A 16908-nucleotide genomic window follows, 5' to 3' on the forward strand; every position below is an offset into this window, starting at 1 on the left:
TGGAAAGGGCAGGCTGATTCAGGCCAGTTATTAATTTGCTAGTAAATTAAGCGTTGCAAAGAACATCTTGTGATTATAATTCAATGCCAGTTAACACAGATATTTCTTACCACGCGTTGCAGGAAGGAAACAAAAGCTGAACTGATGAAGCTCAGGAAAGCGGTTGTTTCACCCCTTACAGGAAGAATAAAGCTCTTACTGCCTCTTATTGCAAAAGTCAAAACCCCTACAGCATATGAAGAGGGGGAGACAAAATATGACAAATGCACCCCTGAGGCAGGCCCTCTGAGTGAGAGATGGGATGGAAAGCTCCCGCCTTCAAGAACCAGCAGCTACCATAGAAATCCAGACCCCCTCTTACATCCCCAAAGAGCTGTGCTCCGCACAGCCCAGAGAGCAAAGCAGGTGTGGTGACAAGAACACTTGTGACAGGAACTTCATGGGAGAACGTGATCCATTCATCAAAATGGGTATCAACTCTCTTACTCCCAACAGCATTCAAGGTAGAGCATAACCAGAAATTCTATTAATAACTATGACAAAATGCCCAAGATAAGCAGAAACAGCTAATCAAAATTGAGTAAAACCACAGAGCTTCAGTGCCTTGAGTTGAACATCATTAGAAACAGCACTCTACAGTCAAAATTATATATATAACATCACCAGATAATCGCTGACAAACCAGACAATGCTACTTAGCAGCTACAAGTATTTAGGCTCTGTGTTCCCTCCATCCCTGTCCCTTTAGCCGGTACAAATACTTGCCGTCCTTTTGTTAGTCCTAATGCAGTTTTCAAAACACAGGCTTTTTCTATAATGAGGAGAGTTGAATCAACTGATTAAGAGAAAAAGGAACAAAGTACATCAGTAATGGAGGAGAATGGAGCCCTACCTGAGCATCTGAACTACTCTGCAGAACGGAAAAACAGGTTTTGGGCAGCTTTGGTTGGTTGGTTGGGTTGGGTTTTTTTAAGTATCAGAGTTCTAGAAGACAAAAAAAAATACAAAATAGTATTCTGTATTTCACATTTTTATTAGCTTCTTGCTGGCAGGCATTACATTTGGGAATAATATTGCACCAGGCATTAAAAATATGAATTCTACCACAGGGACATTTTGCATTTAGAATCCAATATAAATATTTCTAATCATATTTCCATGGCTACAGATAATATTTGGTTGCTTGATTTATATGCATAGAAATAAACAGTTGTCATAACTGTAAGAAACTGTACTTATCAAGTACTTTTAAAGGATGGGATTTGTTTTCCTAGAATATTACAATACTGTTTATTGATTTAGAAACTAAATTAGTCTACATGATAGCAGCTTTTCCCCAACTGCATCTTAAATTCTGTTTGTTTCTTGCTCCCAGTATCGTAGCATTAGATGGATTAGAAACCTTTTAAATGGAGGTAATTTTAGCACTTTAAGTTGCATCAGAGAATTGTGTTAATGACACAAAATACCCTATTGTACTAATTCCTCGGACTCCCTCTTTCAAACAAAAAGGTGTCTTGACTGAACAGGCACATGCATGTTTTTTTCTGAACAGGACAAAAGGACAGAGCTGCTAGAGAATGAAACTCCTCCAGTCCTTACTGATAAACAATAAATAGTCGTATAAAAAAAAAGCCCACATTGTTGCGTTAGTCAAAATCCAGACTTTCTTGGGTTTACTGTCCAATTAAGTTGCTAATCACTGAAGTGGCTCCTGTTGGAGTCAGAATCAGTCATCTGTTTTCCGTGCCAGTCTACAGAAAGTCCAGTTATGCTCCACTGTGTTTTCATTGGCACGCTCGCTCATATGATGAACTCTGGTATTCCTGATCGTGAAGCCTTGCTTTGTGATGTACTCCATCAGATGGACTCTGAGCGACACTTCCTGGTGGTAATCGCATGGCCCAAAAGTGAAGGAAACCTGGCAGTCCCTGGTGTCCATCATATGCTTATTCCACTTTGTGAAGTGGTTTGAAATGCCTTCCAGTAACGAATGGACTTTCGTCGTGATAGTGAGTTGTGTGATGATTACAGCCACCGGGTTGGAGTACTTGGAAAGCTTCCGGGTGCTGGACAGCTCCACCACCTCCTCAAAGGTATCCACGGGATACAGTGGCTTGGGGTCATTAAGACACTGAATTAGCGGTTCAATCTGATAGAAGTCCGCTTCCTTCCGAAGTAGGTCGAACTCCTTGAAGTCCAGTGGCAAAGTGAGCTCTGAGGTCCTTAAAAAGTTAAGAACATAACGGAAAAGTGGTCCATCTCTGTCAATAAAGTAATTGCCCTGAGAGTCCCTGGCAGTGGGGAAGTCTCCCCTGAACATGGCCCCAAGCATTGAATCAGGATATCTCGTTAGAGTTGTAAGGGATGTCGTATACATGTGTCCACCCACATTTAGCGTGACTGGATCAGTCATCTAGAAAGAGAGAAATTGCAGAGTTTATCAAGCCACCACAAGAAGATTCAATCACCTCACTGACACACATGGCAAATACTGTTTGAAAACTGCAGGTCTGGAGAGAATCACGCTTCTCCCATTTGAAGCCTTTAAGTGGTGTTTAAACCCGAACAAATCCAAGCCACCTAGCAACAAGGCACAACTGGCAACTAGACAGGATGATACTTAACATTCAGAACGCGCATTTCCAGAATGCTTTAGAAATCTTAACAACTGAGCTACTGTCACAGAAGTAAGTTTTGCATTTGGGCAACAAGTTTTCTTCCTATTCTACAGATGGGGAAATGAGAACAGAGAGATTTCCTGAAGAACAAGTTAGTCTGAATGAGGCCCATCAGTGCTCCTTACTTTCACAATCTGTTCCTCATTCTAGAACAAAAAAAAGAAAGAAGGGGAAAAAAAAAAAATCAGCTGAACAAGTCTTAAGCCTCTCTCTCCCCCCTTCAAAAGAGGATGACAGTGCAGTTTAGACACAGGACCAAGAGCTCACAATCAAAATAATCCAAGCACTGGTTAAGAGGCATCATCAAAACAAGCAAATAAAAAAGAACTTTCAGCTCTTAACTCTAAAAAGAAATATTTATTAGCAAATTAGCATGCTGCATAGAAGAAGGCGGCAGAGCACAAACCAGTCTGCATCAGCTTCCAGATAGCACATGAGGAAGCAAGAGAGAAAGGAACATAAATCCCATCTGGCCACCAACCCTAACAACCAGGACTGAGGCCAGCCAGAGAAAAGAGATGTATGCATGGCAGCAGAATGTTTAGATAAAGAGGAGAAAAATAAGATGCATTTGTTTAGTTTGAAACAGGGTTTACAAGGAAAAATATTTTTCTTTTTAAATAAAATGACAAAGTCCTTAAAATTATATGCAGGAAGCACAAACTACTTGCAGCCTTTGTGTGTTAGGAAAATGGTAATAGTGAGCTTAAGGCGTCAGTTAAGTACTCACTGATTGTACCTAGGAAATACGAATCTGAGCTCTCCCCACAAATAGCATGTGAGGTGAAGCACTCCAGAGAATGTAAGCAAGCTGTCATAACACGCACCGTTTTTCTTCTCACATGAGTGAAGCTCTGGATCTACACAAGACAGATCTGGAAGGATTGTTACCACATGATCTTGAAAGCCCAGTTGTACCGCACAGCGCACGCTCACACTGGCTCACTTACCATATATCCCCAGTCTCCATTATCCATCTGTTCAATTGCTTGAACCGTGGTATTCCAAGTTTAACAGAAGGCTGTTGAAAGGATACGCAATTCACCTCTTATTATCTCCCTGCAGAAAAAAATCACACACAAAAACACAAAACAAAGAACAAAACATGGCAGACCATCAGTACCTACAAGAACAACCGAGGGGAATGCTTTCTAATCAAAGGCAGGCTCTCTGCCAGGAGAGCATTCAGCTACAAAGCCACATTAGCAGGAGAATCTACAAACGAGCTTTTCCCTCCTTCTCCCTTCACGCTACCCACAGGACTGCCTCTGGAGCACACGGGTAATCACTCCACCAGCTGTCTGACCATCCCAGTTTCGTTAAATAGCAAGCAATGCGCCTCTGAGGATAATGCATGTTCACAAACGGACTACCTTTCACCTGGGAAACTGTGAGTACTTTGACAGACAGATGTCCTTTTCCCAATTAAAAAAAAGTTTATTTAGTCACCATTGAGATCATACATGTGATCCATTAATATTAGTCAAAATTCTCATGCTCCAGTTTCAAACTGTGCAGAAGAATAAATCAAGCATGAAAGTCAATGAACAGTAAGAAGAAAAGAAAAAATCTCACTGCGGAATTAATAATTCAGTAGTGGAGAACTGCAATTGATAGCAAGAACATTAATCTACAGACAAAGAGTACGAATGGACTTCACAGACACATACACACTCTGGAAAGAAATTCTTTAGGGACAAGCCAGAGGACATCAAACACGTTTTCAACAACGCTCCAGCAAAAGCGATCTGAGAAGTGGTTCATGCTGTAACTTCCCAGAAGATGCTGAACTGCTGACTTGCATAACAAGGGGACTCTCTCCACTCAAGCGCAGCAAGGGAAATCCACAGCCCTGCTTGTGCAACTCAAGCAGGGGGAAGCAACGACCCCAGACACCACTGGAGATTTTCCAAAGGCGGCCAAAACCAGCACACCATGTCAAGTGATGCAGGGACAGGGAGGCCAGTTGTCAGTAAGCCTTTATCCCTACCCAGAGCCTGCCTCTCTGCTAGAATTGCTGAAAATTTAGGTCAGTCTGTTTTAAGTAGGGTACAGCTTCTCAGCTTTGTTTATTTTTACATCTTAAAGACCACACAGTTAACAAGACTTCTGCTCCCATCCTCTTTACCAGCAAACTTCAACAGACAGTCACCCAGCTAAAAGCAGCATGAATATTTAGCCGAGCCAGAGCCCTACATTCCAAAACAACTGAAGGTTCACGGTTAATTCCCACCCAAAAAGATTACTTGCCCTTTTCATTCCTAGCAAACGAGGTCAGTCTCATTCACCACAGAACAAGGCAGCACAGCCCACCTCTCTGGGCTCTGCTACCCTACCCAAACCCACAGCCTGGGCACAAGAGCGTCCAGGAGGTCAGGCCTTCGGGGGCCGGCAGCACGAGCACAGCCTCAGCTGCATCTCAGATGTATTAAAGAGTAGAAAAAACAACATCAGCATACGAAAATCGTGAGGTCAGACAACAGAAGATTAAGGAATACCAAGATACAGAACTAGTCATACCAGGATGCTCTTTTTAAAAATTAGAGACAGAGCATGCCTCAAGAAAGTACATTAAAGCACAGTCCCTGACAGCAGATAAACCTGGAATGCCAGCTCTTTTGCCAACCTCTGTAATTATTTTTTTTAACTGCTCACAAATCAAGAAGTGAATTCATTCAGGTTTTCTTTATTTGGAATTGTTATTCAAGTACAGCTCATTAACTTTTATCAACAGCCCACACCTTTTAAACTCCAGCACTTATAGGTGTTGTTCTGGTCAAGTACAACACCAGTACAACATGCAGATGCATTAAAACCATAGGAGAGACTGGTACAGGTTTCTGATATTCAAGGAAAACATTCACTTGAAAGTGAAATGATGCAGCCAGACAGAAACTTCACTGGTAATCATGATAGAAGAGATTTGCAGTCTTAATAAAATTAAGTGGAATTACACATTTAGAATATTTCAAAGACAGACAGATGTCCGTCAGAGCTATTTAAACTGGTGGACAGATACTATGTTATTTTGGTCAGCATCTAAGTCCACACTACAGATGAATCAAGACTTTCTTTATCAGGGAAAGAAACAGATGACACCGCCTGTCTGTATGAAGGCATGAACTAATCTTTGATCACAGCACTGCTACGTAACACCAGAGTGAATAATTTACGAGAGCAATTAGCTGAAACAAACCCAGCCCTCAACATATAAGCAGCATCGAGAAGTCACACTGACCTTTGTGTAGGGACTCAGAATCACTAGGCACGCACAAACCTCCCTGGCTGAGCCAGCACTGGAGCAAGATGCACAACGCAAAGGGATGATACCAAAAGGCCATCCTAAAATGCCCGAGTGTGATCACAACTACCCGCTGCTACCCTCATCAGCCTGGGAGCTCTGGATTTCTAGACAATTTCACAGGCAAAAATAGCTCTGTTCAGGTACAACCTGAGATAAGAACTAGCAAACCACATCACAACAAGGGTGGGGACGTACGCCCTTTCAACGATGCTTTAAATTCTTCCTGAATGAAATACAGTGCAACAGAGGGGGTGGGCAGACACTCACTCCATCCGTACCCCGGGATGGGCAGCCTCCAGCCAGCTCTTGTCCCTGTGTCACACAACAACATACCGCACCCAGGGACAGCCTCGCTACGTGGCTACTCGTGTCCAGACAGCAGATAACAGACAACATGCAGCCGTATCCCAAGACAGCCTGCCTTTAACAACCATAAGAAATACTCATTTAAGATGAAATTCAGCCAGACAAACTGCTGACACCATTTAAGCCAAACAGGATGTCATCCTCTGGTGAGAGCAGAAGTGCACTGATTATGTCAAACCACAGTTAAGCTGCTTCTGCGAGCAGGGAGCATTAGCATGGTCATCACAGCTGCTGCCGTAGCCCAGCACCGAGTACATCCAAAATGAAAAGCGAGTACCTTTGAAGAAAAGCACTCAAGTCATCATTTTATACTTAATACACCAAACTGAATACCTGCATTTATAAAATGCTCACTCTTATTTCATATACTATGACTCAGAGGATTACAAGGCTATTTACCAGCAACACTACTGCAACAGGTAGTCCCATTAACTTCAGCAGGGCTTCTCCCAGAACAGAGCTGCTAACGTGCAACCATTTTGCAAGCTGAAATTCAGAGAAAGCAAATGAGAGTCAGCTGAACGTCTGCATATGCGAACACACACACACACACACACACGTGGGCTCAGGACAGGCTAGGGGATGCCAGCAGCACTGCCAAGCTTTTGCACTGCTGGGACCACATGCGCTGCATTTGGTCAAGGCCACAGGCTACACACCGCGCCGGGAGAAAATCAGAGTGTTTGTGTCATGTGCAGTTACTTAAAGGAGGAGCACCTAACAGTTAAAAGTCAAGAGGCACACACCACTGATTTGCTCTGAATGTTTTCCATCTAGGTTTTCCAACAAAAGAATTAAAGGATTTACTGGTGGCACTAGTCTTTAATGGACAGATTGGTATCAATATTACAACACAAGCTGTTTAACCTCCACACAAACTGTTTAACCTCAATAGTTACCTTGGATTTCTAGGTCAGTATAGAGTTGACAAGAATTCTACAAATGGCAACTTAAAAATTGAAACGAGCAAAGCTAGGACTCTGCTTATACAGATAAATATACTTGGTATTTCAAGCTACTCACCCACTTAGTGAGCTCCCTGCTTCTCACATTTAGGTCTCCAAAGATGAGAAAAAGAAACTCCTGCCCTCAGCACAGCTATGCTGTACATGGATCGCTCTATTCCCCAGCTAGTCGTAACATTTGAAAGGCAAGTTTTTATTGTAAATCATTATCGGTGACTCACCTGAACTGACAAAAACTAAGCTAGCACCAGTGATGACTGTACTCCACCAACTGTACAGCGAGACTATAGTCTGCAGATCAAATCCATGAGGATCCAGCACCGTGCTACCCTAACCAAGGGACCAAGGAGGAGGCAAGCTCTTAAAACAACCAGTTACCGAATCTTCTAATAATTCAGCCGATCAGCTTCACTAAAGAAAGCATCCATCACCTTCTACACATGTCAAGTTTATAATGACTAACACAGTTTATTAAAAATTAACTTAGTTCTTGCTTTTCTTTAGTTGCTTTTTACCAATACTTAGTCTTCACCTCAGGCAGGAGGGAAAAACGCTCACGCTAGCCACTCAGCATTTTCACTCCTTTATGTCTAATTGCTTCGCTATAAAGTCCAAGCTCCTGAAGTTTCCTTCCCTCCCCTGAGGAGCTCTATGACATCCTGGTTTAAGTCCAGGTTCCAAACTTGTATTAACTGCTACTTGTTTGAAATGCCCACATCACGATGTTACTTTGGCCCTCCTCTCATGAGAGCCGAAAGAAGACACTTGTATCTAGCCTGGTCCTGCTGGCTCTGTGCTGCTGAAAGAACCCCAGGCACCCAGGCTTTCAGCACCCATGACAACAGCTGGGTTTTACCCATGTATGTTGCTTCTGTGAAACTCACTGGTAGTTGTCTGCGTGTGGAAATGTGTCTCCAAATAGTTTTGGAGGAAGGCAACTATGAGAAACACTGAGCCTCCCTGCACACACCAAGAGGGCTCGACATGTGCATGGATCAAGGAGCAACAGCAAGACAGGGGCAGAAATCCTTCCTGCGAGGACAGCCCAGAGAGGGGCCAGGCCTGCAGCAAGAGCCGGGAAGTGCCAGTTTCTATCACAGAGGAGCCAGAGAGCTCGTGGTGGAAGATCCTCTCCCCAGGATCACAATGATTCAGCAAAGATGCTGGAAACAAACCCAGACATTTTGCCTCCCCCCCTGCAAGTGACCCAAGCGCCCAGACCCTCACCCCCACCCCAAACCAGTGTCCCAGCTCTGCCTCCTCTCCCCAGTGGGACAGGAGGACCCACTCCCATTCCCGCGTGGGGCAAGACCCACGTATCCCAGACCCTCCCTGCTACAGATCACTGCCGGGCACCCCGGCTCCCACCCCGGCATCCTCCCCGCTCCTTCCCCCAGCCCAGCCGGGAACAGGACCCAGGCACTAGCTGTCTCACCCCCACCCTAACCCCGGGGCTCCGGCATTCTGCCCCACAGCCCTCGCCCGGCACCGAGAAGGCGCCGGGACCCCAGCCCCGCGCCCTGCCCCTCACCCCCACCCCGGACGCGGCCGTCCCGCCTTAACGCGCTCCCCCAGAGGGTGCGGGCACCCCGCCCCACACGGGCCCCGGGCGCCCGGCCCCTCAGCGCTCCCCCGAACCAGGGCAGGCCCCGCGCCCCCACCCCACAGCGGCCCGGCCCGGCCCGGCACTCACGGGCGCAGCTCCCGGCGCTGAGACAGAGCCCGGCGGCGGCGGGGACGACTGAGCGCGAGCCCGGAGTTGAGCCGCCGGCGCGGGCGGAGCGAGGGTGTGTCCTAATCAAGCCCCGCCCCCAGGCCCCGCCCCCTCCGGTCGGTGTGGGGGAGGGGCGGGCGCCGCCGGGCCGCGAAGCGCCTCAGCGCCGCCCCCGTTCACCTCAGGGCCGCCAGCCGGGTGGCCGCGCTCGGCGCCCGCCTCGGCCCTGCGGCCCCGCGCCCGGCCGCAGCGTCACCGAGGGGGTTGGGAGGGGCCCGGCCCGGACAGCCCCGTCGCCAAAAGGGGAAGCCGTGGCGGCGGGTGGGGCGCTCGAGCCCGAGCCATGCGCCTCCCCGTCAACGCAGGGCGGGCGCACGGTTGTCCCCAGCGGGCCCAGCCGCCGCCGCCGCCGCCGCCGCCGCCGCGGGGGACCGGAAGTGGCGTGTAAGAGCCGCGCCGCCCGCCTGCCGCCGTCGCGCGCGCAGGTTCTCGCGAGAGCGCGAGGGGGGGCGGAGCGAGGCCGCTGGCAAGGCGCGCGGGGGCGGGGCCTCATCGTCACTGGCGGCGCGCGGCGGCCCGTTCCCTCCGCGCTAGAGGACACGGCCAAGATGGCGGCGTGTGCGGCGGCACTGCGGCACCTGGCGCCGCTGGGCACCCGCCTCCCGCTGCAGGGCCGCGCCGCCGGGCGGCTGCTGCAGCAGCGCAGGGGGATCCGCCTCTCCACGCCCGCCCCTATACAGGTAGCGGGGCCGCCGCAGGGAGGGGTACCCGGAAAGAGGGGTTGGGGGGGAAGGGGCTCGTCCCCCTCGAGGGAAGTGTCCGGCCCCAGGGGTGCGAGGCGGCCCCGGCGCGGGTGGGCGGTGAGGTGCGGTGAGTCCCCGCGTCCCTGGCGTGTGGGGAGCCCGGTGGCTGCGGGCCGTGCCCCCACCCTGCCCGGCTGCTGGTGTCTCGCAGGTGACGGTGCGGGACGCGCTGAACCAGGCGCTGGATGAGGAGCTGGAGCGGGACGAGCGCGTCTTCCTGCTGGGCGAGGAGGTGGCGCAGTACGATGGCGCTTACAAGGTGCGTGGATGCCGTTACCGGGCCGGGAAAGGGCCTCAGGTGGGCGCTGACTCCTCTCTCCTGGCCTGCAGATCTCCAGGGGTCTCTGGAAGAAATACGGGGACAAGAGGGTGATCGACACCCCGATATCAGAGGTATGGCTGCCCCTGTCTCCTACCCTGGCGATCCCTTCGTCCGCCGCTCCCCGGTGCTTACCCTTGGTTTCCTGCTCTTTCAGATGGGCTTCACAGGAATCGCTGTCGGTGCTGCTATGGTTTGTAAATTTGCATTCCTTTACTTCTGAATTAAACATTTAAACTATTTTCATGTAAAAACACACTAATACGTGTTTCAATATATTTAATAGGCAGGGTTGAGACCAGTGTGTGAATTCATGACGTTCAACTTCTCCATGCAAGCAATTGATCAGGTTATAAACTCTGCTGCCAAGACCTGTTACATGTCTGCAGGATCAATCGCTGTTCCCATTGTCTTCCGGGGCCCCAACGGGGCATCAGCTGGAGTCGCCGCTCAGCACTCACAGTGCTTCGCGGCTTGGTACGGGCACTGCCCAGGACTGAAAGTTGTTAGTCCTTGGAGCTCAGAAGATGCCAAAGGTCTGCTGAAAGCATCAATCCGGGACGATAATCCAGGTGAACACAGGCAGATCACGGCAATACCTAGCTCTCGATCCAGAAAAGAGTATCTGTTTTTCCCTCCTGCCCCATTTAAAACAAAAAAATGATTGTTAAACCCTAAAACACTTCAGGCTGTTTTACTGCAGCTTTAGGGTACTTACAAAGGCACAGAAGTATTGATTCAGATACTTAACTTTTTCCTAACAGGCACTTGGCTTGCTAGCAGTAGACTAATTTTATGCTGTTGCCAGCTACATCCTTAATGCTAGTTTTACCAATCAGGAAACTTAGAAGAAGCATTTATGAATCTATCATGAAGGAGTTAAAAAGGATGAAGATGAGTCAGGAGTTCTTGCATATACAGTGTCTGACTGTAAGTCATTTTTACAGATCATGAAATTCAGACGATAAATTCAGAATGGCATTAATTAAAAGCAGGGCCACCTTCGTCTTTATTTCTTACAAACTTGCATGCAGAATCTGAGACCTTTCTAAAAGTATCGATTCTACTGTTATGTACCAAAAGTTAAATACCTGATCTCATTTAAAACTAACTTCAGACAATTTTTAAAATAATTCAGTACTGAAGTAAAGTCTCTGATTTTTTTTTTTCTTTAGTAATTGCTTCTTGCAAACGTACTCAAGTCCTTGTTGCCTGGATGGGCTTAGTATCTTGAGCTAGTCTGCTGCAGTACCGTTAATCATCAGTACAGTCCTGTGCCTGCAGATGTACATGTTAATCCAAGTATGTTTTCTTCTAGTTGTGATGCTGGAAAACGAATTGCTCTATGGTGTTCCCTTTGAAATGTCTGAACAGGCACAGTCAAAGGATTTCGTTGTTCCAATTGGAAAAGCTAAAATAGAAAGGCAAGGTAAGCTGAGAATAGTTTGTTTCCATATTAACTGAACTGCTTGGGGACTTCTTAGCTATTCAGAGTACTGCTGTTATGGGGCACAGAAAAGTATTTCAAATGTTAAATGTTCAAATGTTATTTTATCCAATAGTATACTTTATTGTTCTGTTGCCCATATAAAGAAAGGTCACTTGATTCTCTATATCTCATCTAAAGCTATACCTTTCTAAAAAATTTGTTCCTTAATATAGAGATGGAGTAGGTGATGTCTGAAGAACTTTTTTTCCCCACCTTAGTATGTAATTTTTGTCAAAAATGCAGAAGAGATCACTGTAGTATTTCAGCCCATTTGTTTATAATTTACCACTGAATTGTATGAATGTTTGAAAAGGATAATCTGAAAACTACATTAAATATCTCTTCAGTTCCCTGAATTAAAGGGTAAAGTTTAGGCCTTCTGCTACTACTCCTTATGCTACGTATGGGATAGAATATTTAGCGTTTCAAATAAACATAAGGAACTTAAGTTTACAAGAGAATCCTAGCATTGCCTTGAAAGGAGCCTCAGGTCTAGGAAGAAAGCTTTAAAGGTTTTTAAGGTGTTTTTTCTTTTTTAACACTTGTTTTTGTTCTAGGAACTCATATTACATTAGTGTCACACTCAAGACCTGTTGGACACTGTTTGGAAGCAGCTGCTGTACTTGCCAAGGAGGGTGTGGAGTGTGAGGTGGGTGGGGTTTCTGTTGCTTTTCTTTTTCCCTGGAGTGGGAAAAAAAGCAGAGGGTCTTCTCGTTCAGGCTCTGCAAAACTTCAGTATAACAACAAGCTTTCTGTATTTGTAAATGCCTTAACAGTCAGTGGGTCATGCATTTCATGTTTCTGCATTTGACCTTTTGATCACAAAATTAAGGCAGAACTGCTAACGATCTTCAGATTGACCTAGCTGCATGGTAAGCAGAACAATGACGGTATGTATTAGTATGGTTGTATCTCAGTATAGCAAGACTCACCTATCTGGGATTTTCCAGGAGCCACCAGAAACTGTTCTGCACAGTCTCTGCCAGGATAAAAAGTTAGACATTTTATTAACTTTAAGTCTTGTCTTCAAAGTCAGAATAGATGAAAGTGCTAAAGGACAAAACTCACACAGTCCCTTTTTTTTTTTCCCAGGTTATAAATCTGCGTACCATTCGACCAATGGATATTGAAACGGTGGAAGCCAGTGTTGTAAAGACAAACCATCTTGTAACTATAGAAGGAGGCTGGCCACAATTTGGAGTAGGAGCTGAAATCTGTGCCAAGATTATGGAAGGTACCGAGTTTTGCAATATACATGTTCATCTCATTCCCCAGTCTAAATCCTCATGACTTCTTCATAAAGCCAGGTGAAAACAAAGTTAGGGTTTTATATCTGAGGAGCTTGAGCCTGGCTGTGTTGCTGTAGAGATTTTCATAGGGTGAAACAGGTCTTCTGTTGCGAGCAGTTCTTATCCCAGGAACCTGACTGTGTGAGAAGCAGGATGGAAGCGTTTTGTCTAAACCCTAGTGCATGAAGATAAATGAGCAGGAACAGCTACCTCTGGAATAGTAGAGTTAAAGGCATAAAATTGTTTAAGTAGATTAAGATTCAAAAATTGAATTGAGAGAAAACTATAGTGCCTGGCAACCTGACAACTGTCTTCTGTTTCAGGATCTGCCTTTAACTACTTGGATGCTCCAGCTGTGCGTGTTACCGGTGCAGATGTTCCTATGCCTTATGCAAAAATTCTAGAAGATAACTGCATACCTCAAGTAAAAGATATAATATTTGCAGTGAAGAAAACTTTGAATATCTAAGTTGTAAATACATGTTTTAAAGTCCTGCTTTAAAAAGTATCAATAGTGCGGGGCAGATTGTATGCATAACTTTTGTTGTATAGCTACATGAAATTTTGTACAGTGGGGAAAGTATAATGACCTCCCAGAATATTTATATGGGGTTACCCTCTAAGCCACACTTCATATAAGCAACAATGTGGTAATGCTTGTTTGTTCAACAGTACAGGTTGGTTAGTGCTATTGTACGTGGAGAAATCCTGTTCTAAACTCGGAGCGAGGAAAAAATCCTCTGTTTCTGCTTGGCTTGTAATTACCAGACCAGCTGTGTTAAACTGGCTGTAGTGGTGGTTGAGTGAAGAACTGCAGTGAGCAAGAGGGGGCTCCAAGTCCAGCTCTGGAATGCCGTACAGCTCTCTAGGAGCGCGTGGTTGCAAGGCTTATTAAAGGTGAATGATCAAACTGGAGCGAGTGAAGCCTTGCTTTTCAGTTCAACAGTCAAGTGTAACTATCTGCACAAAGTGGCCTTGGAAGCCTGTGGTATGGGTTAAGAGATGGCTAATGTGTTTCGTTTGAAGAGCACTCCACTCAAGCAGGAAAGCTTCTGCACAAGAGCTTAAATAAAGATCCTGATCCTCTTCAGTATGTGATGGGAAACACTACCTAATTTTTCTTTACTAGCTACCACATACAGTGACAAAAAAAATACATGCGCAGGTGCTTTTATGGTTTTGGTTTTTTTAAATTCATCACATGGGCTAACAACAGCACGCTCAAACTATAGTTCTTACAGTGCAAAACAAGTTTTTTTATTCAGACACACTGAGCCTGGGTCTGAAGCAGCAGTTGCGTAGATTGTGTTTGAAGAGCTGGGAAACAGTTGCAGCAGCCTTTCGGCAGACCGTGACATACCAGGGTCTAGCTAAGGGAGGGACAGCTCCGCTAGGCTTTGTTCAGCAGCTTCAGGTAGAGAGTGAAAGCTGCCTAGAGGAGCCTGTGCAGTGCCGCTTGCTTTACACCCTGGGTGGGCTGCCTTTGCAATGAACTGTTGGAGAGGAGATACTTAACCTCCAGACAGAAGAGCTCGGGTCCTGTTTCAGTTCAGGGACAGGAATACCTTTCAGGGTATTCCCTTTAGCAGAAGTGCTATTAGGTTCTTAGGAAGTCTGGCTTGCAGGAGAAATCCTAGCTGAATATACCCACCACCACGCTGCTGAAGGAATTCCATTAACATTTTAATAAAAATGACTGAATATCACAGGTTACATGAAACTTTGTACAGACATTCTCTGCATAGTAACAAACACTGATGTATTTGAATTTAAAAAATGGATTATCTATAATCCTTTAAAGTGCAATTTGTTTAAGGTTTTAAATCAAAAAGGATCTTTCAATAAAGTTTCAGCTGTAGAATTAACTTGAAGTAACTTTGCATTTAACTAAATTATGAATAATATCTCAGTGCCCTATTAACTCCCATTCCAACTGTTTCGTCATTTAAAAACACTTTCCCTTAGAGTTACAGGTAGGATGTCCATTTAAACAAGTTTAATGAGACAGCATTTTTACTCCACCAGCAAATATGGTGGGAATAAGATTTAATTCTCCAGTTCCCTCACCTGTGCAGCATGCTTTAAGGGTTGGATTATCTAAAACAAAACTTGCTGATTCAATGCAGCAAGAATTAAGATGAGTTACAAGTGAATGAGAAGTGCTGAAAAACTGAGCAGACTAAAACTACATTCCTGTAATTTGGAAAAAGGGGTGGAATAGAGCTAGGAAAAAATGCATTAATTCACCATGATCATGGTCATTCCTATTTTCAGATTTTTATTCAGCTATATAGAAGTTGCTGTATCCCTGAAACTAGCTAGAGAACAAACTTTTTGAAATCAAGTAAAGAATGGAGTACTTATCACAGCATGGCAACGCAATTCAGACAGGGTAGTGCTGCTACTCAAGAAAAGCCGAAATAGGGGTAAACGGAGCTACAGCGTGATTAGCCGCTATGTGCTGGTGGATCAGTCGCCAGTCAGGAGGGTCTTGTTCCTAGACAGCACAGGAGGGGGAGAGGGAATTCAATCCTGGTTGACCAGTGGCCTCAGCTGATCCTGGGAGCACTGTAGTCGCAGGTCTGTGTTTTCTTCAGAGTTCCTTTCTGAAAGTTTTGAATGGAGCTGAGTAAGGCTCCTCGGCTCGCACTGACATCGGGCTGCGGGCTTGGCTGCGTTGGCACCTCTGTACTCAGAGGAGGAGCTGCTGGTGGCAGGGGCGGCGGTGGCGGTGCTGGGGGTATCGACGATGCTCCTGTTGAGTTGAGGAGAGAAGATGTAGTTTGAGTAGGCCACGGAGGTCCTGCCGCAGAGGACTGCAGCTGCTTAGCAGGACTTGGTCAGTCCTGCACTAGTCACGTCATACCCTGAATGCCAGTGAAGTGTGAAGAACAGAACGGATGAAAAAATGCCGAAGTGATCAAATCCCTGCAAAGTGATCAAATCCCCCAGAGGATCAAATCCTCTGTCTGCACGTGAGTCATGTCATCTGAGACACCTCTGAAATGAAGCCTGAAGTGCCTCAGTACTCAGGGATGCAAAACATGACTCAAACGTGATCTTGCACTGAGGGACACGGAGATCACTTAACAGGACTTCCCAGCTTCAGCTTCTCGTTTGTCCCTAGTGAAGCAGTTTGCTCTTTGGGTCATGAACAGTAACAAAGACTGGAAGCAAATCTCGCTGATTGTTCTTATTTACATGACTGACTTTACATTCGTACGAAGGACCACATCTCTGTAGTATTTGTGGTGACTGCCTGGTCAGATTAGATTCCATTTTTAAAGTACTAACTGCAGATAGAGTTTTCTGGAGGTGTTTTACACTTCCACAGTACTGTCAGACTTTCTCCGAACGTGTGACAAGTGCTTGTTTGACAGGCTGAAAGAATCACAACAATCTGCCGCTCACACCGCTTGCCTGCCTCCCGTGCTCCCACGGGTCACCTCTGGCCCTTGCTTTCTACCCCAGTCACATCCATCTCATGCTGCTCATCACGCCTCAGCCTCCACGTCCTGACTCCCTGGGAAGCCAGAGCCGGCAGCGGTGCGTGCAGGCAGCTAGCCCAGCAGCGAGGGCCTGCGTGGAAGCGCTTCCTGGCAGTTCAGATCCAGGCAGGTGGCCTCATTTCCCCCAGGCTGCTCTCCCAAACACCCTGATCTTGTGCAAGTCTGCTGCTGCACATTGCACCATCATTTCTACACAAGTATAATCAAAGATCCAGGCAGGAGTAAGAGCAAAGGGCTTCAGAGGTGACCCCTTGCCATTCCACAAGACATCCATGTGAAGGTGGCGTTTGCAGCACATCACCAGCTATATGGGGAATGATGGGCCTGTCTTGTCTCACATATTCTGGATGAGCATGGGCCATAATGATTAATATCTTAGAACTATTCAACAGTGAATTTTAACTTATGATCATCTGGATCATAAGTTATTCCATATTAAAGACTAGAGAGACAGATGGCGCCTATAGTA

General features: G+C 46.1%; 3 protein-coding genes across 15 annotated transcripts in view; 1 reads left to right on the top strand and 2 right to left on the bottom strand.

The window, feature by feature from the left end:
* Positions 1-1012: 1012 nt before the first annotated feature.
* Positions 1013-9419, bottom strand: KCTD6 (potassium channel tetramerization domain containing 6). 3 transcript variants are annotated; one of them, XM_075158741.1, is made up of 5 exons: positions 9010-9419; positions 6751-6837; positions 6468-6628; positions 3632-3740; positions 1013-2416 (listed from the first exon to the last, which is right to left on the bottom strand). In XM_075158741.1, the coding sequence occupies exons 4-5, from the start codon at positions 3656-3658 to the stop codon at positions 1730-1732; spliced, it is 714 nt and encodes a 237-aa protein (XP_075014842.1). In that variant the 5' UTR covers positions 3659-3740; positions 6468-6628; positions 6751-6837; positions 9010-9419; the 3' UTR covers positions 1013-1729. The 3 variants fall into 3 exon arrangements, with proteins under 3 accessions (XP_075014842.1, XP_075014841.1, XP_075014840.1); XM_075158740.1 differs by lacking the exon at positions 6468-6628; XM_075158739.1 differs by lacking the exons at positions 6468-6628; positions 6751-6837 and having other exon boundaries at positions 9010-9418.
* A 117-nt stretch (positions 9420-9536) lies between these two features.
* PDHB (pyruvate dehydrogenase E1 subunit beta) lies at positions 9537-14795 on the top strand. Its single transcript, XM_075158737.1, has 9 exons — positions 9537-9770; positions 9985-10092; positions 10164-10226; positions 10310-10345; positions 10439-10724; positions 11471-11581; positions 12199-12290; positions 12734-12875; positions 13254-14795. The coding sequence occupies exons 1-9, from the start codon at positions 9639-9641 to the stop codon at positions 13397-13399; spliced, it is 1116 nt and encodes a 371-aa protein (XP_075014838.1). The 5' UTR covers positions 9537-9638; the 3' UTR covers positions 13400-14795.
* PXK (PX domain containing serine/threonine kinase like) overlaps positions 14598-16908 on the bottom strand; it is a 36824-nt gene continuing 34513 nt past the window's right edge. For 10 of the 11 annotated variants that reach the window (XM_075158723.1, XM_075158722.1, XM_075158725.1 and 7 more), the window contains one exon: positions 14598-15685. In XM_075158723.1, coding sequence (XP_075014824.1) covers positions 15480-15685 — 206 coding nt within the window. In that variant the 3' untranslated portion in view covers positions 14598-15479. The remainder of the gene's footprint in view (positions 15686-16908) is intronic. The other variant, XM_075158727.1, reaches the window with a different exon arrangement.

The sequence above is a fragment of the Calonectris borealis genome, chromosome 10, assembly GCF_964195595.1.
Source record: "Calonectris borealis chromosome 10, bCalBor7.hap1.2, whole genome shotgun sequence".
Classification (NCBI taxonomy): Eukaryota; Metazoa; Chordata; class Aves; order Procellariiformes; family Procellariidae; genus Calonectris; species Calonectris borealis.